The sequence below is a fragment of the Manduca sexta genome, chromosome 24, assembly GCF_014839805.1.
Source record: "Manduca sexta isolate Smith_Timp_Sample1 chromosome 24, JHU_Msex_v1.0, whole genome shotgun sequence".
In the NCBI taxonomy this organism is placed as follows: Eukaryota; Metazoa; Arthropoda; class Insecta; order Lepidoptera; family Sphingidae; genus Manduca; species Manduca sexta.
Genome location: NC_051138.1, coordinates 4,718,457 through 4,743,949, shown reverse-complemented (window position 1 = coordinate 4,743,949; position 25,493 = coordinate 4,718,457). Strand labels below are relative to the sequence as shown.

Genomic DNA, 25,493 nt, shown 5'->3' with positions numbered 1-25,493 from the left:
ATATTTTTTGTAGACATTTGTATGTGGCTAGAAAATTCTGCATAGAACAGTGCTCGAAAAGAACCAGGATTTTTTTTGAATTTAAATCTCGTGTACGGCGCGACGCGGCGGCTGAGCTACAAGCGCAAATTCTGCGTTCCATAAAAATATAAAATATACGTTATCGATATCTCAGAACAATCTGAAACGATACTATTTCAACATCTATGAAGGTGCTGAAGCTTTTTACTACAGATTATCACACTCTTACATGACAATCTATGTTTAAGCTGAAAGCGAAACTAAGGAAGCTATATCCAAATGGAATGTTTACGACATTCACTATTCCATTCCAAAGAGTATACCCTCGTAGGACCGCGCCATCTCTTTCTAGTAGGGTATACATTATATTGTCAGGACATTTTTATTTTTTACAAAATATTGTATGTAATATTCATATTTATGAATAATAATGTGCAAATACTTATTGTTTGTGTAAAAATTTAATTTGTATATCAAAAAATTATTGTGCTTCTCTATATTTTATGATTTAAAAAGTAGTATGGGTAACATTAATATGACTCGGGTTGTATTGGATTTTTCAGTTATGGAATGTTTACCCATCTATTAGCTCAGAGCCAACCGAACTGGCTGGCCGACAAGGCTGTTTATCACCGAATTGGTAGACAGAAGCGCAAATATACTCCAGTTTTCACCAAGTTTGTTTTCCGTCCTATGATGTGAGATGGTGATCTTATTACCGTATTCCACCTGCCCTTACCTCAGTGTGAGGCCACCTCGAAAGAATTTGGTTTCGTTTTAACGCCCGGCCGCCTACTGACTAATTTCAGAAAAATACAGATTTCGTAACTATCCATATCGGACATAAAATGTTGACTCTGATAGATGGGTAGATATTCCGTTGCACAAAAATTCAATACAACCCGAACCATATCAATGTTAGTACCCACACTACAATTTAAATCATGAAATTTAAAAAGTAGTGTGGGTAAAAATTTTCTTGGGTTTTGTGTATTTTTTTTTTATTGATCACCAACTCACATATTATGTTGTCTATGCGTTCATTATTGAGCCTTGATCATTAGTTGATTTATTTGGTTCATGATTTCATTTTTCACTGAGATAAAATTTATCTGTGGTACGGAAATACCCTATAGAATAATCTATGGACTATGACAAACTGTTTCGTCATGATTTATGTGTTTGGATTGGAGACGAAACACAGCTAAACACAGAGTTAAAAGTATTTTTGAAACAAGTTAATGCGGTGTTGTTAGTTGTCCGTCTGTTTTATATATATTTAATAAAAAGGTTCGGTTTTTGATTCAGTGTTAGGATTTTAATTTCAATAATAATACAATTGCGATTTGATTTATAGATTGTTGTGTATCCGCTATTATTGCTCAATATTGGCGAAATCACCGATAGGTAAATGGTGGAAGCCATAATATAAAAATGGAATAATTGTTGTGTTTTGATCTGGGTTTAAAGTGTAGTGATTACATCAAATCAAAGAGCATTACATGTATTGCATACATTGCTTAGAATCATATGTGGTCGCTTTAATTTAGAATATCGCGAAATTGTGTATTGATTTTGTGTAAATTTTGAGTAGACATTCAATATGCAATTTATGTATAAATGAAGAAACTCGTTGATTTTCAAATACGTGTTAATAGTGTATGAAGTATCAATAAACCAATTTCATATAAAATAAAAATTCGTTTAAAATTGTAGATCGCGTTTGCAGTCGTGAGTTAAATTCTGCTGAAAAACTGCACTTTTCTACTAATTGTTTGGACAGGTGAGTTGAGAGTTACTACCGTGTTTTGTTCTGTACAACCCGTGCCACTTATCTGTATTATGCCGGAATGCCTTATGCGACTCCTATTCCGCACCGGTTGCTTTTAGATTTAACTTACCATCAGGCGAGCGTAATACTCTTCATTCAATTGCAAAAAAAAACATTTTGTAATAATACATTTATTTTTTAACAAATGGTGAGGTGCACAGTAAAGTCAAACGGCTTTAATAACTGAACACTTAAAATAATTCATAGAAGGGTACCTATATCATGGAATTATTATGTACTTGCTATGCATGTGTGGTTGTAACATATTATACCAATTACTTATCTGTTTGTTGATGAAGAAAGTAAAAATATGGCACATTCACATTTTTGTGTTTTATTTCCCTCTCAGTAGTAGAGGAGGCCCGTGCTCGGCAGTGGGCAAGTATATGATACAGGGCTGATATCATTATTATATCTATAAAGGTTGATTTCACTACATTATACTTAAGTAAGAAAATAAGCACCATAAATCATAAATATAAACAGCTATGCGAAAGTAAAAATCATATTAACATTTTAGAATTAATAAACATACCTTTACATCATTAATATTGCATTGTTTGCTTTGTGTCTCAAATAAAAAAAAAACAAGCAAGCAAATCACACTTATTTCCAAATGGGTAGGCAGAAGTGCAATCACGGCATTTACATTTTAACATATGCCTTCATTCCACTAGATGTTGTGGGGTGAGGCTATCATATAGGGCACAAGAACCAGAGTCCAAGCTAATACTGAGTAGAAAGTGTTTATATCATTTTGCACAACCTGGAATGTTCATACTGCATGTTATAAAACCTCACAATAGGGTTTTGACTTATATCTATTTATAATTTTTATAAAATACTAGTTTTTTCTTGTGGCTTTGATGTGTGAAGGATTTTTCCAGGATATGTTTTTTTTTTGACTTACTTGATATGTATCGTTATATTATGACCAAATTACAAATATAATTATAAATTGTAGCATATGGGTTGTTCTGATGTACAACCAGTATAACTGTAAATTATCATTCATTTCATTTTTCAAATCATATCAAATCAAATTATTTAATTGGAAGCATAGGTAGTTTACAGGTGTTATCGAAATACATAATTTGTTCATTATGCTTTGCCGTAGCATCAGCATACAAATATATTAGTTTTATGTTGACTATTACATCACATAAAGTTATTTGTTTTTTATTAACTTGACTAAACTAAACTACATAAAAATAAAATAATAATTAAAAACCGAAAAAAACGAAATTATATTCTTTTCTGAAGTAATAAATAACAATATTGAGATCATTCATAGGCTACTATCGTTGAAATACTCTGTAACAGAGTTTAAGTAAATTGAAGAATCTTATTTTAAATTACTATATTAAGCAAATTGATTGAATTTGGTATTTTGTTAAAAATTATAGGGGCCAAACAGAATAAGCTTTCATGATTTAAATTCGGTGTTCAAAGGAATAATGCACAGGTTTTGATTATTGCGTAATGAATGGTGGGATACTTCATAGTTTTTTAAAAATAAGTATGTATTACTTTTGACAAATACCAAATTAATCATTCAAAAGAGAAACAAACATACATACATCTATACGTCCATCTTCATAAATTTTCGCATTTATAATATTAGTAGTATTTGTGTCGTATAAATTCTAAAACTGAAGAATTCATTGAAATCTTGTGAAAAATCCACAAGTTACAAGCCAAATTAGGTAGTAGGGGTAAGTGTCGTAAAATAGAAAAGGGACAAAATACTTGCATGTGACGGCGACGACGACGGCCGAAAAAAAGAGAAGGAGCAATATCCTCACTTCTGCACATACCAATATTTGAAATTTGAATTACTGCTTAACTTTTTATCAAATTTTAATACTGTTTTCACACAAGGATTTCTTTTTTGTACTAATTGCTTCTACATATTAAAATTTGTACAAAATCATACAAAGTCAAATACCCTATTCAGTTTTATTTTTTATCATTATCATGAAAATAGATGCTCCCTGAATGTTGATGCTTTTTTTCAATTTTAGTATGTTTGTGCTATGTTTAAGGGAATACAATATTTCAGTAAATACAATTTTACAGCTTCATAACTGACTTCAACAGTGATATTTCACCTCTACACACTTAAGTTATACCTTTAAAAAAAATGTCAAATAAATGAGTATATAATATATGTATGTTACTACATAACAGTCTGTAAGAAGTAAAGAAAGAAACAATAAGTTGTTTCTAATTGTTTCCTTATTTACTTCTAACAGACTGTTCTGTTTAGACAGGTTTGGATAAAATTTGGCATATGGGTAAAACATTTATTTTATCCTGGTAATTTGCTCCTATGGGAAATAATGGACCTATTGGATGTGTTTATTTGATTAGCTAGCACTGGTGTCATACAGTGTTTAAGGACTTTGCTAGAAGGAAAGGCTGTTCATGCAGACTAAGTCGCAAGCAGCACTTATATAGATATGAAGTCTCATAATGCCAAATAATTACACTGTTGGTAAAGTTCTTCAAATGAAGAGCACATTGGATCAACCATGCTACTGTTTTGTGGTAGGGAGAGATTCTTGCAAAAAGTGTAAGGTTGTGGACCCCTTCTCCTTCCAAACCCCTTTTTTAAAAAAAGCCTGATTACATTACCCAACCATTTCATATTATATAGGTTTGTGGGTCTGCAACCAGAAATGCTCAAATTTTAATATTTATAAGACAAGGTTTATATACTCAGAAAATTTTTAATTATTTTTACTCATATGAATAATTGAATCATAAGGAAATTAAGTATATCCAATAAAGTTTTTTTTTTGTTTACAGATTCTGAACCAACAAAAATGGGGAAAGGTGAGTAAGAAATGCTATAAATATTATTTTACTTTGATTCTTATAAAACCAGCCTAGTTACACTAATGTAATCTAACTGAATGTTATTAGTCTGTAAGAATTAAAAAAACAATATATATTATGTATGTCGGAATAAGACTTTAGTTTGATATCAATTAAAGTGTTATTAAACTGCATATTTTTTTTATGGTTATATGGATTTCCGAAAGTACGGAAAATTTAATTTTAAATTCTGTATGAATAAATGTATTTTAGGAGTCAAAATAAATGGAAAATCTTAATACTTTCGAGAGAGACTTCTTTCTGACCTCTACTTGTGACTTAAGAGAATGTCAAACTAAACTCCACATTGCAAATACTGGAGTTGGAACTCGATACATAAGAATTCTATACACATCACAATACTGAATGAACCTCCTCTATCTCATCCTTGATGCCGGACAGGTTATCTCTAATATCCCATCATAGCTTTTAACATACTTTATACATAATGGCGACTTGACCTAGCTCGAGGCCCCTGCTGTCTATTAAATTAATATAGAATGTAACTCGTTTAGCCATGAACATGTAAAATTTATATAGACTATGATTTTTTATAATAATATAATAATAATAATATCAGCCGTCATTCATTCATTTTATACCGACCTACTGTTGGGCACGGGCCTCCTCTACTACTGAGAGGGATTATGCCTTAGTCCACCACGCTGGCCTAGTGCGGGTTGGTAGACTTCACATACCCTCGAAAATTCCTATAGAGAATTTCTCAGGTATGCAGGTTTCCTCACGATGTTTTCCTTCACCGTTAAAGCAAGCAATAATTCACAAAGAATACACACATAATTTTATTAAAGTCAGAGATGTGTGCCCTTGGGCTTTGAACCTGCGGACATTCGTCTCGGCAGTCCGTTCCGCAACCAACTAGGCTATCGCCGCTTTTTATTATGATTTTTTACCTATTCAGAAATAGTTTGATTTATTTTTATTTGGTTACTTATAACCAGGTGTCTAGGTGGCTGATGAATCTCTCGTATGTCTATTTCTACACAATAATGGAATCAAATAAGGTTTTCCGAAATTAATGGAGTTAGCAATATGTGTAAGTCTTAATATGTTGGATGGTTGAGCTGCTTTAATGCTAATTTGACATAATTTCTGTAGTTAATACAGTATTGTAGGTAGGCTCGTGTAAATAATCTAGTACAGATGTGTAATATACAAGATGGATTACACTCTAAAATCAGTGTTAATAGCCCGATGGTAAGACTCACATATGTGAGAGACCGCCTGGGTAAGTACTACCGCAATGTCCTTTTCTATTTCTGCCTCCAAGCAGCAGTGTGTAGTCACTGTCGTGTTCTGGATTGAAGAACATTGTAGCCCGTGTAACTACTGGACATAAAAAGACTTAACATCTTATGTCTAAGGATGGCGAGCGCAGTGGAATACCAAACAATACTGTGTAATTCAAGGTGTTGGATGGTGTTTCTACTGTATATTGGCGGTCGTATTGCTTACCATCAGGCGAAAGGCAAGCTTGTCTCGTCATTCAAAGCAATAAAAAAAAGCCTAATTTGTTTCCTTATGCAAATAGTGCTTCAACTTTATTTTCCTTAAAATAGCTAATCATTGCTATGATACTTATCACTCATTAAGTATTACTGGCTACGCCAATAGGTATCAATATAAACACTGAAGTGTTTCAGTGTTATCAAAGTATATGCAATAAAGTTTATGTGTTAATGTTTCTTAGAAGAAAATGCAGTAACTAGTGAAGGGTAGAGCCGTCAGCACCGTCTATTTATTCATTTATAAATATTAAATAACATCTAAATTATTTATTTTCTTTTTTCCAAAGGGAAAAAACGTGATAAAGATAAAAAAGAAATAGAGCAGTTGGCAAAGGATACTGCTCCATTACGTATCAGCGATACCCAACCATCAACATCTCAGGCATCTGTTCCTCAACCAGTGGAAGAGGAATCGGAAGGATTGGGACTAGGTCTATCAAGCAGGAGTCGCAAGAAAAAACAAAAGGCGGCGCCTGTAGCATCCACATCATCATCTGAGGTGCCACAGTCTGTCTCGGAATACCCCACTCCTATGGATACGCCTATGGCTGTAGTACCTGCACCTGTCCCACAGGCCCAAAAGGAAACACAAGAAGAGTCAGAAGGTCTGGGTCTAGGGTTATCTAAAGGGAGATCAAGACCTCGAAAGAAAAAAAGTGCAGCACAAGCTCAACAAGCCCCATCTGCAACAGCCTCTGTTCCAGTCTCTGTTTCTGCGCCAATTCCCAGTTTGACTGAGCCAGATCCTGGTCAATATTCACAGATTCCCGGCCAAACTACACAGATACCTGGTTCATTAGCAGTAACAACTGGTCCACCTCCACAATCCCCAGTATCACCTGGCAGTGCCATTAGCACCCCTGTTGCTGGTGCACCGTCATGTTCTTGGAGAAGTTCATCTCAGGCTTCACAAAGTACTCCTTCACCATTTGGTAGTGACAGAAGTGATACTTGGGAGGTAAAACCAGGATCATCATCGCAAGTTGGAAGTGGCGCGGGCCGTGGAATTGGACGTGGTAGAGGAGGCGCACCGCCGGGAATTGGAAGGGGGGCTACACCACCAGGACCAGGATGGGGGGCCCCGCCGCTAGAATCGGGAAGGGGAGCTCCGCCGTCAGGGTCGGGTAGGGGAGCCCTGCCGCCAGGGACGGGAAGGGGAGCCCCGCCGCCAGGTTCAGGAAGGGGAGCCCCGCCGTCAGGGGCAGGAAGGGGAGCCCCGCCGTCAGGGGCAGGAAGGGGAGCCCCACCGCCTGGTTCAGGAAGAGGAGCCCCGCCGCCAGAGTCTGGTAGAGGAGACACACCATCTGCAACTCCACCAGCACCCAGGCCTTCTTTGCGCTCTATACCACTGAGAATTCCTGGGCCCACCAGTCCAAACTCAAGGCGGGTAAAGGTGTTGACAAATTATTTGCCTATGAGGATTAAGGATCTAAAAGTTGTAAGTAAAAAAAAATAATCATATGTTGATTTTTTTACGCACCCAAATGATTTGATAACTTAATGCGTTTTCAGTATCGCTATGACGTGAGTTTCAACCCGGATAAGCCAAAGAAGTTCATTGTACAGGCTTACCATATGGCTAAGGCAAAGCTATTCCCAAAGCAGGTTTTGGCATTTGATCAAATGAAGAATTGTTATTGTCTTACTCCTTTGCCTGGTGTGACTGGCAATGAACGAGTTTTCCTGGGGGTAAGTTTTTAAAAAATAATATTAGCCCTGTATTATATTATACTCTTAACTGCCGCGCACCAGACTCGTCTACTACTGAGAGGGTTTTAAAGTGTTAATCCACCATGTTGGCCTAGTGCGGGTTTGCAGACTTTATATATCTTCGAAATTATAATGGAGAATTTCGAAGATATATTACTACTACGGAAATTTGTTTCGGCAGTAAATTTTTTATAATGTTATTACCATCCAGATTTCGTACACATGCCCATCTAAATGTTTGTTTTCATTAATTATGTTTAACATATTCTACTTATTCTATGCTCAAGACACATTCCATATTGCCTTACTCCAACTTTCTATGTTCTAAAAGCAGCATGGCACCTAAAATATATAATTAGCTGTTTATCGTATTCACATAATTCATTGTACAGTTTTCCTAATTATTTTCAGGTAGAGGTTCCTGATACCAATAACAGATCCGTCAAGTATGAAGTATCCTTCAAATTTACAGGCCTTGTTGATTTGGGTACAATAACACAGTATGTATACGATTTATGATCTATAATATGATGTTATGTGTCATGCGTACAACTTATATGTAAATTTTAACAATTCCAGATACATGCTTAATGGCACGACCCTTAATCCACCAACGGAAGCTATTCAGTGTGTTGATGTTATATTAAAACAGGGAACATTGGAATCTTATATAAAGGTAATATAACTTTTGGAACAAGTGTTACATGTTGTACCTTTATAACGAGATCAACATCACCTAAGTAGCCAGTTAATGTCCTATACCAAAACGAATATGAATAATAACCATAATCATCATCATCATCATTAGTCGCACTATGTCCACTGCTAAACATGGGCCTCTTCAAAGATTTTCCGATCTACCTATTGTGTAATAATTATTGGAGGAAAATAATTCTCACATACCCAACCAGAGTTGTTTGGGACAGACCTTGATCTCGTATAATATAAATAATTTCTTAAAAAACCTTGTAAAATTCCATGAATTTTAAATTATGGTGACATGGAAGGTTGTTCTTCTAATAGCCTAGAAAAGGACGCTACGTTCAAGTGTACAAACCTTGTATTTTTCTAGGCTGGACGGCAATATTTCATGCGTCCGAGAAATCCAAAGGACTTGGGCGATGGACTGGAGATGTGGACTGGACTGTTTCAATCAGCGATATTCACCTCACTTCCTTTTGTTAATATTGACGGTAATTATTTGAAAATCTATCGAGAATTATGGCAAGTTTGTATCTTAGTGTTGAAGTAGCGTCTAATAATCCGATTTATATATAAAAAATAAATTGTTTGAATTAATAATATTTTTCACAGTTTTAGTTTTACCTATATATGCCACAAAGCATTGTTTAAAATTAAAAATAATAAATTTTTTCGGTTTCATTAATTGTTATTTGTAGCGACTAGCGACATAAAAAGAGTTGCCACTTGAGATTAAAAACTGTAAAATGCGGTAGATATTACACTATATTTTTAATACTACAAAGTAGTAATAGTATATCGTGTTATTACACTTTCGATAATTACCGAAAGTCGATGTTGTATTCGATGTAGTCACTTTTCTAATGATGTAGATTATAAAGTCAATTAGTTTTTTGCACTTGCGTCATTGTATTTCTACAGATGCGACATGTGTTGCCAGTCTATAAGAAGTAGGGGGATAGGATGGGTTGTTTAAGCCTCCAGAAATCTTTACCACACGAAATGCTGGCAGCAGCATTATTTCCACGTTACTTTGCTTTTCTGTGTTAAATTTCTGTTAGTCGAGTCTACCCTGGTCAAGCTAATGCATGTGATATGTATTGAAGCAATTTCTTTAGTTCTTCGCGGCCATGAGAAATGGACTTACGAGAAACGCGGACTTAGTTTCTGCAATTGGCGAGGAATGTGTTTTAATCATATGGATATATGTATTTGTTGCGTTTATTAATATTATATTTTGTTTTCAGTGGCCCACAAAGGTTTTCCAAAGCAACAACCGTTAATGCAAGCAATAGCCGCCGATTTCAGGTTGGACGTGAATCGTCCACTGGATTATCAAAAGGGTTTCGGCGTTATCAGTTTTCTAGAGTTTATCAAAGGTCTGAAGGTGCGTTTTTTTTCACTCGAGGCCTGAGGGTCTACGTCGAAAAACTAAAGCCGTAGTTTCGGATGACGGATCGCACGTTTTGTTACTACGAAGTGTTACGGATCTGATGACGGATCAGATCTGTTCATCGCAATATTTCAGACATGGAATTTGTTAGAACTTATAGGGCTTGCCATCCCTAAAGAGCAGCTGTCTTTCTCCAAAAAAAAAAAAAATACGGGGAATTGATCCTACCACTAAGTTAAGCTACAGAACGGTGAAGGATTCTAAGTAATTTGGTAGTAAATGTAAATCCGAAGTTTGTCGTTTCTACGTTTCGGACCGACGTTTCGGCGTTCGTTTTTCGAAGTAGACCCTCTGTACAGTATTATCATATTTCGAGGTGCGAAGTAAGGGGTGAAACTCTATTCACCAAAATGGTTACAGTTTTGTCTCATCTTCCATAGGCACGGGGCTAGTAGTGCCGGATTAATAAGCATTTTAATTTAGCATGCTAAATCTCGCTTGGCATTTCATAAATTAAATACAGTTGCGGAACTTCGTGAAGTGTGAATTAATTCGTGCAATTAGTATTAGCACGATGGTTTAGCATGCGTAGACATGAATACTCGAATGCTAATGATTTTAGGGGTGCTATTCACGAAGCTTTTAGACGAGCCGCATGTCCAATATCAATGTCTCGAGTATATCGATAAAATATAATACACTGCTACTTAAAACAAATCTAATATTTTTAAGTGTCCTTTCATATATATTTTTTGGGGCCAAACGAGCATACGTTTTACCTGATGTGAGTGATCACCGTCTTATATGTATATTTAGGTTTTAACATAATATACTTGTTTGAAAATTAACACAAAAATAAAATAGTATTTAATACTTATACCAAAAACTTAATAATTTATGAGAAACCAATAATTAATCAAATAAGCTTACAAATTAGTAAGAACATAAAAATATTGCTAGCGATATTGAACGATTGTGAACGTCCGTCTAATCCAAAGCAAAATGCAAGCCAAGTGTCCCGTCGACGCAGTGGTCCGCGGGCCAGCCGGTGCAGTTTCGCGCCCTTTTTCTTTTTTTTTTGTTTAATGACGTTACAGTTACTTCTCCCGCTTCTATTATTTTGCTAATTGTATATTTTCCTCTGATTAATATTATATATGTCCTGAAGGTGGTGGCAAGATTGATCGGGGGACCTGACGTCCGAACACGTGAGTTTATATGCAACGGTATCGCGGCCACACCTGACAAACAAGAATTTACGTTTACCGACAATGAAAGCAATCAAAACATCACCATGACCGTGGGTGATTATTTCCGCCTGAAGAAAGGCTACAAGTAAGTAGATAGATCGTATCTACAACTTGGTTAACTGTGTCTATCATTATGCATGTTATTTCCATTGATGCGTTCATTTTTATCCAGGTATACATTGCACTGTTCTAGAAAATGTATTGATATAGCCTGGTTCATTAAAAAAACGAATCTAAAATGGCGGCGCTTATCATGTTCTCTAGCTTGCACACTATTGCCGTCTATACTCACTCACGCGCTTATTAAATATTATTAGTTTGAAAAAAATCTTGGACCTGAAATTTTATATGCTAGCTGTACTATCTGTCAACGTAAGTACAAGCCGCCATTTTAGATTCGTTTTTTCAACGCATCGGCTTATAGATAATTTAAATAAATTAAATTTTACGTAGCGGCAGCAGTTAGTGGCGATAGCCTAGTTGACGAATGTCCGCAGGTTCAAATCCCGAGGGCATATATGTCTGACTTTCTAAAATGATTTGTGTATTCTTTGTGAATTATCGCTTGCTTCAACGGTAAAGGAAAACATCGTGAGGAAACCTGCATACTTGAGAAGTTGTTTATGGGAATTTTTAGGGTGTGTAAAGTATACTAATCCGCTTTATGCCAGTGTGGTGGACTAAGACCTTATCCCTTTCAGTAGTAGAGGAGGCCCGTACCCAGCAGTGGGACAGTATATACAGGGCTGATATTATATATTGCAAATTTTACATAATTTTTGTAAACTAAGAACATTTGTGGGTTTCTCGTATGTGAAAACTAAAAATTCTCTTTCTGTCGTATGCGAGGTGCAGTCGATTATATGAATAGTGTGGCTAGTCTATAATATATAATATTGGTCTGATGTGGCTAAACAGCGGCAGAATGGTCAGTAGAACGAGACATTGCATACATTCCTGAACTCTACCACCTTTTTTTTTAACAAATTCCTATTGACAAAGCTTTACTAAGCTGAATGATCTGATCTAGGAATAGCTCAGTTTGAAATTATTGGAATTCGAGGGGTTTTAATTTTTAGGAGTAATTTATATCATTTTAACACAAATATTCAGCGCTCCTTGACTTCTACCCCTTCCTTTAACGTCCATGCTCAGTATCAGTTTTAGGGGTGTATGCATTCGCCCAGGTCGTCATTTTGTAGTGAGAGGCTGCCTCAGGTCCGGGTAACGTCGACATAATTTGACATATTGGGTCCTAAAAAAAGGTCGCCTGAAAAATAGGGCCATGAGATCCCCGCTACCTAAGGCCGCCCTGCCCTTGTCTAATAACTTAATTTTATAACATTATACAAAGGAAATGCATCTTTTCAGAATACAGTACCCTAACATGAATTGCATGTGGGTTGGACCGAAAGACAAGGGGATCTATTTCCCAATGGAACTGTTGGAAGTCGCCTATGGACAGGTATTTATCGAAACAGTTCAGCATCTAGGTATTATATTGGCGGTTGAAAGGCTAATTGAGTAAAGCGACATTTTTTTCGAAAAAAATTAACTGGGTTAATAAAACATGCAAGCGGCGATAGCCTAGTTGGGTGTGGAACGGACTGCCAAGACGAATGACCGCAGGTTCAAATCCCAAGGGCACACCTTTGACTTTTCTAAAATCATGTGTGTATTCTTTGTGAATTTATCGTTCGCTTTAACGGTGAAGGAAAAAATAGTGAGGAAACCTGCACATCTGAGAAGTTCTCTATAGGAATTTCGAAGGCGTGTGAAGTCTACCAATCCGCACTAGGCCAGCGTGGTGGACTAAGGCCTAATCCCTATCAGTAGTAGAGGAGGCCCGTGCTCAGCAGTGGGCAAGTATATAATACAGGGCTGATATTATTATTATTAATAAAACTTAGGAAAAAAATGCTGATTTTAAATATTTATGAAACTTGTGTCACAAAAAATGTCGCTTAAGTCAATTAGCCTTTCACCCGTCGATGTGTTTGCTGCGGATAATTAATTTGTTATTTGTAAATGTTGAAATATGAATGTATTTGATGAGTTTGTTGGTTTTATGGCAGTGTACTAACATGGTATAATTTGGGGTAAAATTTTCCGATTGGACAATAAGTCAATAAAACATTATATTAGTTGAAGACGAAAAAATAGAGTAGTTTGTCAGGATTGCAATGCATACTCGACAAGTTTTTCCTGGATAATTGTCCGGCTTCATATTTTACCGGGATAAAAGTAATTTAGTTTTCTATTAACGAAAAATAAATCAAAATCGGTTCAGTAGTTCCTAAAACTAAAACAACCAAACTCATCAGGTTATATAATAGTATAGATTTGTGATAGCTTTACATCATGGATACAAGTTCAGTAAAGTGAAGTTTCACTTGCAATGCTGCCTAGCCCTTGAGGTATGAGCAATTTGTTCAATACTGCATCTTTAAAAAAATTTTTTTTCGTCTAGGCTCGGAATAAGCAACTGAACGAAAGGCAGTTGTCCACCATGGTGAGAGAAGCGGCAACACCTCCTGACATACGCAAACAGAAAATTGAAGAGGTCATTCAAAAAGTAAGAGAACACAATATTATTTAGCTTTGATTACATAAAATTTGATTGACGGTTACAATCATCACCATCATCAGCCTATATCTTTGGACATAGGCCTCCTCCAATATGCGCCACACAATACTATCTAATTTTCAAGACATATTTTTTGTGTTGTCTCCTTCCGTGCAGTGTAGACAGATGTGTATCGGGAGGCCTTAGCTTCGATTCACAGGTGGAGCCACACTAATGTTCTAACACGATTTGCCCGAAACAACGGGTCGATTGTGTTACATAGTTGTAAAGCCAACGGCTCAATGTTTTCTGCAGCAAGCTCGGAAAAAGCTGACAAGGGATAATATCTTAACAATTTCACCAATTGGTGCACTGTGTACTTGTAGACGTTATTCCACTAACAATCAAGCCGAGAAGTTGATTCACCATATCCGTATATAAAGAATAAAAAAAATGAGTCTAGATGCCTTGATATGTATTTTTTAAATTGCCATTAACATAAAGCGGCGAATTTTTCAGATGAACTACTCAGCAAATCCATATTTCAAACATTTCGGCTTGGAGATATCGCAAGATTTCTTCTCCGTGGAGTCCAAAGTGCTGGAACCTCCTCTATTACAAGTGGGCATGGCGCGAGGTGTCACTCCCAGGTGAGTGAGTGATTCTATTTACAATGAAATATGTAAAAAATCGTCTTCCGTAATATAAGTATGTTTTATTAAATTTGGTAAAATAAAACTTGGTCATATTAAAATGAAATATAAATAGTATATTTTTGTCAAACTTAAAGTGTAAATAGTTACTTTATCAACCGTCGCACGCGTGTTTACTAACAGACTTACTTATAAAAAATTCGCAAAGCTAAGCTTAATTAAAACACAAATTTACTTGATCAGCTGTAAGTCAAAACCCGTCATCTTGCCTCTCAATAAGGTTTAAATTAGGAAACCGGTGATGTTTTTGACAGCTTAACACTAAAACGAATTTATAAGTAATAGTGGATGTGTTCGAAGATATCTGATTATCGCTTCAAGAGTGAAGCCAGGATACTCTATCGGGCACTCATTTATTGCCCTTGCATATTAACTGTAAACTGACATTGTTATGGACGAAACTTAAACCTTGAGTACACATTTATTGGGCTCGTTTTTAGGTTAGGTTCAAAAATAAATTGCATTGTATTAAATGTTCAATACATCCTGATTTTAGTTCAAAATGCAGGCCATTGTATGTATTGTTCGTGTTAAAACTTTGCGTGTTTGTAGATGATATAAAATATTTATTGTTTTTTTTTTTTTAAGGGATGGCTCATGGCAAGCAAAGACACTGTTAAGGCCGAAGACATTAGATGCCTGGGGTTTTATCGCTGTAGATTTGAATCCACATGAGAGTAACAGCGAAATCGTCATCACATCGGTGAGCTGGTTTAATTCAACCATAATTATTTAGATGGGATTGGATGAATGTTGGCCGTTAGGTTGATCATTGGTGTTAAAAAATAAGCGAAATCGTTTCTACGTTATCGTATCGTATATCGTATTATCGTAGTGGCGTTTCGTGTAGGCTTTCTTTACGTGTGTTTATTTTAAGAAATACTCATTATAATTGTTAACTTAAATTTTTTTCTACATTTAAGAATATGTATGTTGTTGGTGTACCTTATTAAACAAATAAATTACATGTTTTCTTATCACAGTTGATGGACATGGCTCGCCAGATGGGCATGAACATGAGCAAACCTCTGATGCAACAGTACAACGTACGCGTGGACGCATTGCAAAGGACGTTGTCGGCCGCAGTGGACAAACGAGTCGGTTTCATGTTCATAGTCATATCTAGAAGGGGACGCGATACTTATCAAAGGGTCTGTCAATTTTTTTCTATCTAATTTAATATTTCTTACTTACTTAATTTAAAATTACTTTAACCGCTAAAAAGAATAATATTTGTCTTTATGTCGTGTAAGAATGAACGAAATTATAATTTATAAAGGCACGGCAATGTGGCCCCACTTCACCTGGAGGGTACGTGGAGGGGGTTCAATAGAATGTTAACTGTTGAGAGATGATTACCCCTGGTTAGTCGACTGAATTATGCCGGCTTGTTGATGAACCCGGAACGCGACACACTTACGTGGGTTACTGTGGCGGGTTTTAACACCTTGTGTACTGTGGTCGCTATCCGGGCGGATATGAAATATATCCTACAACTAGCAGCTAAGCTCAGCTATAAGTTTGCTTTATAAGTACTTAATTTAATATTTATCATCACTTTTGTTCATACCTGTGTTTTTATCATCAATAAGGTTCATGAATGAGTAAACTTCAATCATGTTGAGCTGACATACATACTTTTTAATGGAAGTTCGGCAAAGTGACTTTAAATTAGCCCCTGATGGTTAGCACAATTATGCTGTGTGATGTGTGTGTGATCCGCACATGTTCCGACAGCCCAAACGCGAATGAAGGCAAGGCATTTCTTCGCCTTCAGTGAATCGTCCACAAATACTCGTTCTTGTTCGTGCGTCATCTCTTCTTCGCATCTCTAGGTCTGAACTCTGCCCTGCACAATGAGTTTAAAATACAATGTAAGGTTTAACTGAACTTTTTTATAGATTCGGTGTAAATTAGGAAATGTAAACGTGGTAAAGGCCGATAACACTATTTATATGATAATTTACTTACAGGTGAAGAAAATCGCCGAGTGCGAAGTGGGAATTCTGACGCAATGTATAAAAGAGGTGACCGCTACCAATCGCATGAATCCGCAGACCGCTCGGAACATCCTGTTGAAGGTATGTTTTAGTACCGTTTTTTAACACATTGACTGCGGCGCCACTGTACAGTAGTGAGGTCGCGCCGCAGAAACTCCGTGCTGCATCACACTCCCCAACAACATAATATTGCCACAGACCTCGCATTCAACGTCATTATTAAAAACGGAATAAACAGCCTGTCGGAACACCGGCATATCTGTCATAAACCTATCTTCTACATCCAAGTCAGTGGGGATCGATCTCGCCGGCATGCAAATTAATGCCTAACTGCCGATTTCAATAAGGTATCCCAATGTCAATCTTTGATTCGATTCCGAAATGAAATAATAAGTAATTTGTACGTATGGCAAACAACAAACATTATTTTAATCGGTCAAATATCGGGGTCGAGAGAAAAAGAAATTGAGATCGATAATTGAAAACGAAGCTAAGAACAACATCTAGGACGATGCAACAACATCGTCCTAGATGTTGTACGTAACCGTTTCTCGCAAATCACCGTACAACAGTACGGTGGTTTGCGGGAAATTTGAAGGTGACATTCTTCGGCCTGCGAGAGTTGTGGGACGTGCTCACAACCGCCCCGTGAACAATCACCGAGGGAGAGTTACCATAGAAAGAGGGTGTCTGGCAGAAATTCGTAAATTGATTGTACCGTGTTAAAAAAAAAAGCGATAAGTTTTTTTTTAAACGGTCACGGCGGTCACCCCACTACATCTGATGGTGAGAAGAGTGGGGTCCAAATAGAATGTTGATTTTCCTCACAAAAGAATAAAAACATAATTTGTTTGGCAGAAATTCGTAAATTGATTGTACCGTGTTAAAAAAAAAGAGATAAGTTTTTTTTTAAACGGTCACGGCGGTCACCCCACTACATCTGATGGTGAGAAGAGTGGGGTCCAAATAGAATGTTGATTTTCCTCACAAAAGAATAAAAACATAATTTGTCTGGCAGAAATTCGTAAATTGATTGTACCGTGTTAAAAAAAAAAAGAGATAAGTTTTTTTTTAAACGGTCACGGCGGTCACCCCACTACATCTGATGGTGAGAAGAGTGGGGTCCAAATAGAATGTTGATTTTCCTCACAAAAGAATAAAAACATAATTTAAGATGTCATTTGCAGGTGAATTCTAAATTGATGGGTGTTAACCAAGTTCTGGACCAGTGCAGCGAGCCGCCATGTTTGAAGAGCGGCGACGTCATGGTTGTGGGCGCTGACGTCACGCATCCCTCTCCCGATCAGGTTAGTCTGATAGGTCACGTAATTTCATAACTTACTATATGTTTTTAGCATAGTTATTGTAAACTATGGTGGTCTATTTAGAGATTTGAAATATGATAATTAAGCATTACAATATAAATTACGCATTACTTGTTTAGTATTTTAATGGTCTATATTATTTTAAAGTTGGTATGTTTAAGGTGAACAAATAAGTTTATCTCTATATGCAAATGATATACACAAAAAGAATCACATTGCTAAAAATATTTTGAAAATAAGTGATTATTTATCTTGATTCAAGAACGATCCGTTATTTTTGGTTGATAACGAATTATTTGGTTAATTTATCTCCTATTTTTCAGAGAAATATACCGAGCATTGCAGCTGTGACTGCTTCCTTGGATACAAAATGTTTCATTTACAACATAGAGCTTAGCATCCAGACGCCAAAGGTAAATACAAACGTATCTATAATATGTGACGGATCAGTAGATCGCAAGCAATTTTTTTAAAAGACATCAACCCTTTCCTTGTCACAGGGTTCGCCTAAATCGTGTAGATCCTTCCCCCCCCCCCCCCAAAGCCTCAATTGTGTTATTTGAAAAAGACCGTTATAAGGTTATATTCCCGTGACACACGTAAATGTCAATGTAGCTGTCATGTTTGCCGGCAAACATTCAGATGCTTCATGGATTAAGATAATTGTCATTCGAACATTATAATCGAGTGTTGCTCATTTGTATCCCGCAGGAAGAAATGATACTGCAATTCGAAGATATGATGTTCGACCACCTCGTGTTGTATAGGAAGCATCAAGGGAAACTGCCCCATAAAGTGTTTGTGTTCCGCGACGGCGTGTCAGAGGGACAGTTTTCACAGGTATGATATTTTGTTTTATATTTCAAAATTATACTTATAACATATACACACATAGATCAGTAAAGTTTTCATTGATAAAAGTAACGAACTTTCTGATAAACAGCAAAACTTGTATAAAAGATAAAACAAAAAGTAATATTAAAAATAAATACAATCTAATATATATTTTTTTAAATAACTCGAATCATAGAAATTCCTACCTAGAAGGCAACAAAGGTTTCTCTTTTATAGATGAGTTATTTTTAATTGTTTATTATCACCATTATCGAATAGTTAGCGAGTTAAAAGTTGTAAATTAACAAGCATATCAATGTTTCGCAAGTATTACAGAGTTTGTTTTAATATCGCGTTTTTCACAGGTGATGCAATACGAGTTAGCTGCGATTCACAAAGCCTACGCCAGGCTTACCGGGGGCAAAGGGAAGCCGGAAATATTGTTTTTGCTCGTGCAAAAACGCCATCATACAAGGTATATGTCGCAGCAAATGGTTCGTTTTTTTATTGCTTTGAATGACGAGACGAGCTTGCCGTTCGACTGATGGTAAGCGATACGACCGCCCATAAACAGTAGAAACACCAACATCTTGAATTACAAGGATTGTTTATTATTCCACTGCGCTCGCCATCCTGAGACATGAGATGTTAAGTCTTATTATGTCCAGTAGTTACACAGGCAACAAATATTTTGTGATAATTAAAAAAAAAATTCCAACCGTTCAATTGTTTTCAGATTCTTTTTGCCGGGGAATCAGGCGAGGTTCAATGTCACCCCCGGTACTGTGGTTGATACGCACATCGTGCATCCGCGCGAGCTGGACTTTTATTTGGTAAGTGACTTATTATGCATAACACGAATCACACCTCTATCGAAGGGTAGGCAATGGTGAAACCTGTTACGGATAGGATGTGTTGCAGAGTAATAACGCCCTTAGAATTTATAAACAGAGCAGACTTTATTTACTATTAGTTGAGTTTTACGCTCCATCGTATGTATCACAGTAACACCATTTTTTGATTCTCGTTATTTTCCATCGCTATGGAAACTACAATGACATTTTCTATACCAGCCAGCTAAATTGATATCTATATATATAAAAGAAAGGCTTGTTACACTATTTATAACTCAAGAACGGTTGAATCGATTTGGCTGAAAATTGGTGGGTAGGTTAGAACCAGGAGACGGACATAGGATACTTTTTATTTTACTATTATATAAAGCTGAAGAGTTTGTTTGTTTAAACGCGCTAATCTCAAGAACTACTGGTTCGAAATGAAAAAATATTTTAGTGTTGGATAGCGCATTTATCGCGGAAGGCTATAGGTTATATATCATCACGCTATGATCAAAAGGAGCGGAGCAGCACGCGGGCGAAGTCGCGAGCAAAAGCTAGTAATAAATATAAAACCTTCAACAAAACCAAGACACCCACTTTTCGCCATGTGTGTTCGAATACACACGGCGGAAAGGAGGTGCACCCGTTGCGTCCAATGGACTGTGAGTGTGTGTGTAATTATTTGGAATTCAGTAGGGTAATAGGTGTCTTGAGTAGTTTGAAGACAATCAAGGGTACCGAAATAAATGTCGACAAAATATTGTTTATGTAAGTGATTATAATGATGTTAAGTTGCTTGGTATGTGTAAAAAGTAGGTTAGTTAATAAAAAAAATAATGCAACAGGATGTTGGTCAATTTCATTTATTTGAGCACATAATTGGACATTTTTATGCGGAATGGAACCAAAGTATAACGTAATATTTGAGTTAGTATTGAAAATGGTTGCATTATGAAACATTTATTATATGCGTATTTTTGGAAGTACTGTCCACTATTAACAAAATAACATACTATAGTATGTAAATAATATTTAAAGCAACATATTTAGTCCGCCGGAGACAGTTAATGCATAGTTATAAATTTATTTGCGAGCATGACTGATATTTTATCGCCCTATTATATTCGACAATTAACGTTTATTCAGAGGCATTGACACAGGCTTTATTGAAATAAAACTATAATACGGATTTTATGGACCTATCGCTGTTTCTTTATATTATAATTTTCTCCCGACGTTTCGAAGACCTTGCAGCTCTTAGTGTCGTGGATTGGGTCCGTGAAGTGATAAAATCCGCAAAACAGTTTTGTGTTAATGTTTAACATTCGCGTAAACATTGAGCCATATATAGCCATCATTGAGCCCATAAAATTGCTTTTTTAAGGTATCCCACCAAGCCATAAAGGGCACGGCTCGTCCGACTCGCTACCACGCCGTGTGCAACGACGGCAAGATACCTGACGACGAGGTGGAGCACCTCACGTTCTACCTCTGCCACCTGTATTCGCGCTGCATGAGGTCCGTGTCGTACCCGACGCCGACATACTACGCGCATCTTGCTTGCATGCGCGCCAGATCTCTCACATAGTAAGTATATTTATTTGAAATGGCGAAAGTTCCTAATTCAATCGATTTTTTGTTTATAAACGCGAGGTGTACAGGTGGACTTATTAGTAAAATTTATAGGCTATAATGAAGGTTATTAACGACTTGTGTAGCTCCTACCTCAATGAATAGGTTTTTTTAAATTCAGTTTTTATTTATTTTAATTGGGACAGCCTGTAGTTGTTACATTACAACTAGCTCCAATAATGTGTAAAAGTAATATTAAACTTAAATGTACAACATTCTAAGATGTCACAGCGTGCATTAATAGTATATCAATAGAAATATAGGTAAGACTACTATAAACTAATTGATTATCATTAGTAAGAATGCTTCTTAATAAGCGTGGCAACGGTAAAATTCGTTAATATCCTCATATCCCTAATCTTTTTGCCTGGATTGAAGATAGGTAAGAGCGACCTGACAGCTGCCGTTTCCACGTAGGCATTCTATAGGCGACAGTGATCCCTTACCATCAGTTGAGGAGTTTGCTCGTTTACCCTTGTGGGCTATTTAAAAAAAAAAAAACAAAAGAAGGCATTGAAGACAAAAGAGTAGTTAATTTTAGATCGACTTACTGACTTAGGACGTTTGAATGTACACAAGAGTTACTCAGCATTATTGTATGTTTTAAAAAAAATGCCAGTACTCTGGTATTATATCTTTTTAAATTCAGGCCAAAAATAAATAATTATCTTAATATAATATACTCAATCCAATTATAACCGTCCGATGTCTGTACATTACAGATGTTGTCGAAAAACGAATATGGCAAAGGTCAATAGAAGCAATAGAAGCTATAAAAAAAGAATTTAGAATTTTTGTCTGTATGTTTGTATAAGCATCACTCAAGAATTACTGCATGGAATTGAGTGCAGTTATCACTGACTTTTTAGAGGTCTAACTTAAAATGTAGACTCCATTTTATCCCGGAAAATCTTTATCCACGCTGGCGTAGTCGCGAGAATTAATAACACAAAAATAAAAAAAAAAATGCGAAAACAGCATAAAAATTGGTTGGAAATTTAAGTATAAATTTCTGTTTAAAATATTGCAATGAACATAAGGGCATAGTAGGATTATCTACCCCATCTCTTTCTTATGCCCACATAGTCACGATGTTTACGTCCTGTCTGCCCGCTTTTTTCTTGTTCTTTAACAAATTCCCCACTTCCAACTAATTTCAAACTCTTATAACTTATTTATTTTTAAACGAAGTTTGATATTTTTTCTGAACTGTGATTTGACTATCGTAAAGTTTAAATAAAAGGAATAAAATATAAGTAATATTTTACCATTTTGAAGTCCTTTGATTTTAACATAGCACCATTTCGTCTTTTAAACATATGTTTACTTATAGATCATTTGACGAACCTGGTACACAAATGAAGTCTCAGAAACTCGTATATAATGTTGCTTGCCAAGTGTCGTATCCCTTCGTGTATAAGAGGATTTGTATATCAGTTATTGATATGCAATATTTTTTCAGCGGTCAGACGTTCATCAATCATGATCTGGAGAGGAACCCCATGCGTCTACGTGTACTCGACAGGATGCTGCAACACAGCCGCATGTTCTTCGTCTGAATATAATATACAAGTTTTGGAAAAAAGAAAAATTGATCGAGTTTAAAAAAAGGGTTTCGAAAAGAAAATTTTAATTTGGAGTTAAAAAAAAAAATGAAAAATGGATTATATTTTTGGCATTTTCACAAAAATCATGGATCTATAGGCGTGTTGTATTAAAACACTTATGCCTTATGTACTCATTTCGGAAGTATATTTACCACTGTGTGATGTAATCGACACTTTTTCCTGTAATTTAATCGATTTTTATTAGCGCTAAGTTTGGACTATATGTATTTATATTCTTATATTCTTGATGTATTAGAATATGAAAAAAAAATCAAAAATAATTTTAAAAATATTTGAAAAAAAAAATAGATTAAAATCCGCATTTTTTACTCTATTGATGAGGCCAAAAAAAGCAATCTTGTGTAATCTTGAAATTTACTATCAGGCAAAATATTGACTCATTGAATAGTATAAAAATATCAATTATGAATAGTCTAATATAAGCATATTATGCATTATACAATCTAAATGCTTAATCATGAAATATTTACAATAACAACATATTTGCTGGTGGTGGTATATATTTTATATCCACCCGGATAGCGACCACCGTACACAAGGTGTAAAAGCCCGCCATAGTGGTCCATGTAAGTGTGTCGCGTTCCGGGATCAGTCTGTGTATATCCGGCTCAACAGGCCGACATAATTTTGTCGACTGCCGAGGGGTTATCATCTCTCGTGAGTTGAGATTCTATTAGACTCCAATCCACTTGCCATAGTGCTAAGTGCAATAGGATCAATTTTCCGTGCTTGTATATAAAAAAGTAAATGTCCAATTTTATTGATTTATTTTCTTTATACCATTGCTTGTTGAAATAATTCCTTACGATATATCAGTGCTTTGCTTAGTTTGTTCTAGTTATGTTCATATTCCGATCTAACTGATATTTAATTCGCGGCATAACAAATTTCTACACGTCGGAATCTGATATTAGTTTCTTGTATCTTTCGATAATATTGTTTAGTTAGCTTTTGCGGGGTGTTCCACACGAGTTTTTTTTTTATATTTTATTAAGCTTTATAATGCATACCATTGTACTATAAAACTAATTATAAAGAGGCTAAGGTCGAATCGCAGAGATGCATTGTCGATGTCCATAGATAATGGTAGATTTTTACCTTTAGTTTAAACATCAGCTCGTCTGCTTTCAATGACATTAAAGAATACTTTTATATTTTTAGTGTCCGGTCACATGCGAACGGTCACTGTCTGTTCCTTTAGTTGTGCGAAATTTGGTTGAATCGCTTATCAGTTCTAAAATAGCCTTTATTAGGGAACAATAAAGTCGCACGAGATTTTTTGGACATATGTATCGTCCTGAATCCTAGCCCTTGTAATTCGACAGTTTATATTATAGATGTAGATTTATAGTGTTGCCTGATTATAATTAAATAAAATCGTTTTATTTAATATTTTGTTTTGTGTTTGCATAATGAGCTGTGTTATCTGTTTATATATTTTATTATAGTCGGGCATTATATTTTCACTGTTTATCTTGTTTAAAAGCTTGTAATTAAATAATACAAGTGTAATGCTTTTTATATTTGCCAATCTGATACGCTTCATGTCTATTTTTATTGACAAAATTTGCAATAGATCATTCATCGATATTTATTTATTGCCGTTTTGAATAAACGATCTCTTTTTCAATCCATCGCAAAAATTGACCAATCAGAACAAAGGTTTTTTGTCATGCTTACAAATGACGTGTTTTGATTGGTTTATTCTCGGAATGGCACGAAGATTGAAATCGTTTGTAGAAAACGGCCGTTATTCATTTATGGCATTAATAAAATGTTATCGCATTTTCGTCAAAAATATAGACTGTTTAGTGTAGTTTGAAATTAAAACGATTTTAATATTTCGTCTTTTATAACAATATGTAATCTAAATTTTAAAACGGTACGCGTTTAAAGTGTTTTTTTTTTAATTATAAATTTTGAGATTATAATCAGAATTATCAGGATTTGAACAAAATTTACTTATGAAAACCCAAAAAATCGAAGTAAAATTATATTATGTATGTACATATTGGGTTTAGTAATTAAAGTAACAATGTAATCAGTACTTGTAACGTATACAATATTTTGTCTTATTACCGCATCTACAGGGTTGAAATTCATTGTTCTTATTAAATTTATATTATATAGCAAACCGATAAATTCGTAAAAAAATTAAACACTTACAGGACATTACTGATGCTGGACACAACCTCTACATTGTCAATTTTTGTATTCAAACATACTGACGTTGGCTTGTAATAAGGTAAATTATTTTTCAAAATTAAAATACATACGGCGCAAGGATCAGTGGCGGCTTTAACCGACGCCAGTTCCTGCGTAAATAAAGAAAAAAACACGAGACCCTGGGGGGAGTAAAAATAACTCCACTATAACAGCTTTGGGAGAAATATTTAAAAAAAAGTAGTCTGACGCACCACCCCTGTAAGTGCGAAGTCCTGGACGATGGCTCCTTCAACCTTCCACTAGACGCCCCCTAAAGCCGTCACAGGTAAGGATGCTTGTTGCAATGTATATTATAATTTGTCCTGTATAAATTTATCGATTTTATTGTGATTAATAATAATTATGGTAACAATTTTTTTATCGGTAAGTGTAATTTATAAACCGAATTATGCTCATTTATTACTTCGAAATGTA

The 25,493-nt window shown here is 35.6% G+C and overlaps 1 protein-coding gene across 1 annotated transcript; it reads left to right on the top strand.

Moving 5' to 3' along the window:
- The first annotated feature begins 1,068 nt into the window (after window positions 1–1,068).
- Window positions 1,069–25,181, top strand: LOC115443886 (protein argonaute-2). Its single transcript, XM_030169475.2, has 23 exons — window positions 1,069–1,311; window positions 1,738–1,804; window positions 4,664–4,690; window positions 6,549–7,699; window positions 7,774–7,950; window positions 8,383–8,471; window positions 8,551–8,647; window positions 9,044–9,164; window positions 9,921–10,060; window positions 11,235–11,401; window positions 12,688–12,781; window positions 13,787–13,891; window positions 14,402–14,532; window positions 15,184–15,298; window positions 15,579–15,746; window positions 16,569–16,676; window positions 17,783–17,902; window positions 18,244–18,333; window positions 18,632–18,760; window positions 19,120–19,229; window positions 19,491–19,587; window positions 20,978–21,180; window positions 22,688–25,181. The coding sequence occupies exons 3-23, from the start codon at window positions 4,681–4,683 to the stop codon at window positions 22,782–22,784; spliced, it is 3,519 nt and encodes a 1,172-aa protein (XP_030025335.1). The 5' UTR covers window positions 1,069–1,311; window positions 1,738–1,804; window positions 4,664–4,680; the 3' UTR covers window positions 22,785–25,181.
- The last annotated feature ends 312 nt before the right edge of the window (window positions 25,182–25,493 follow it).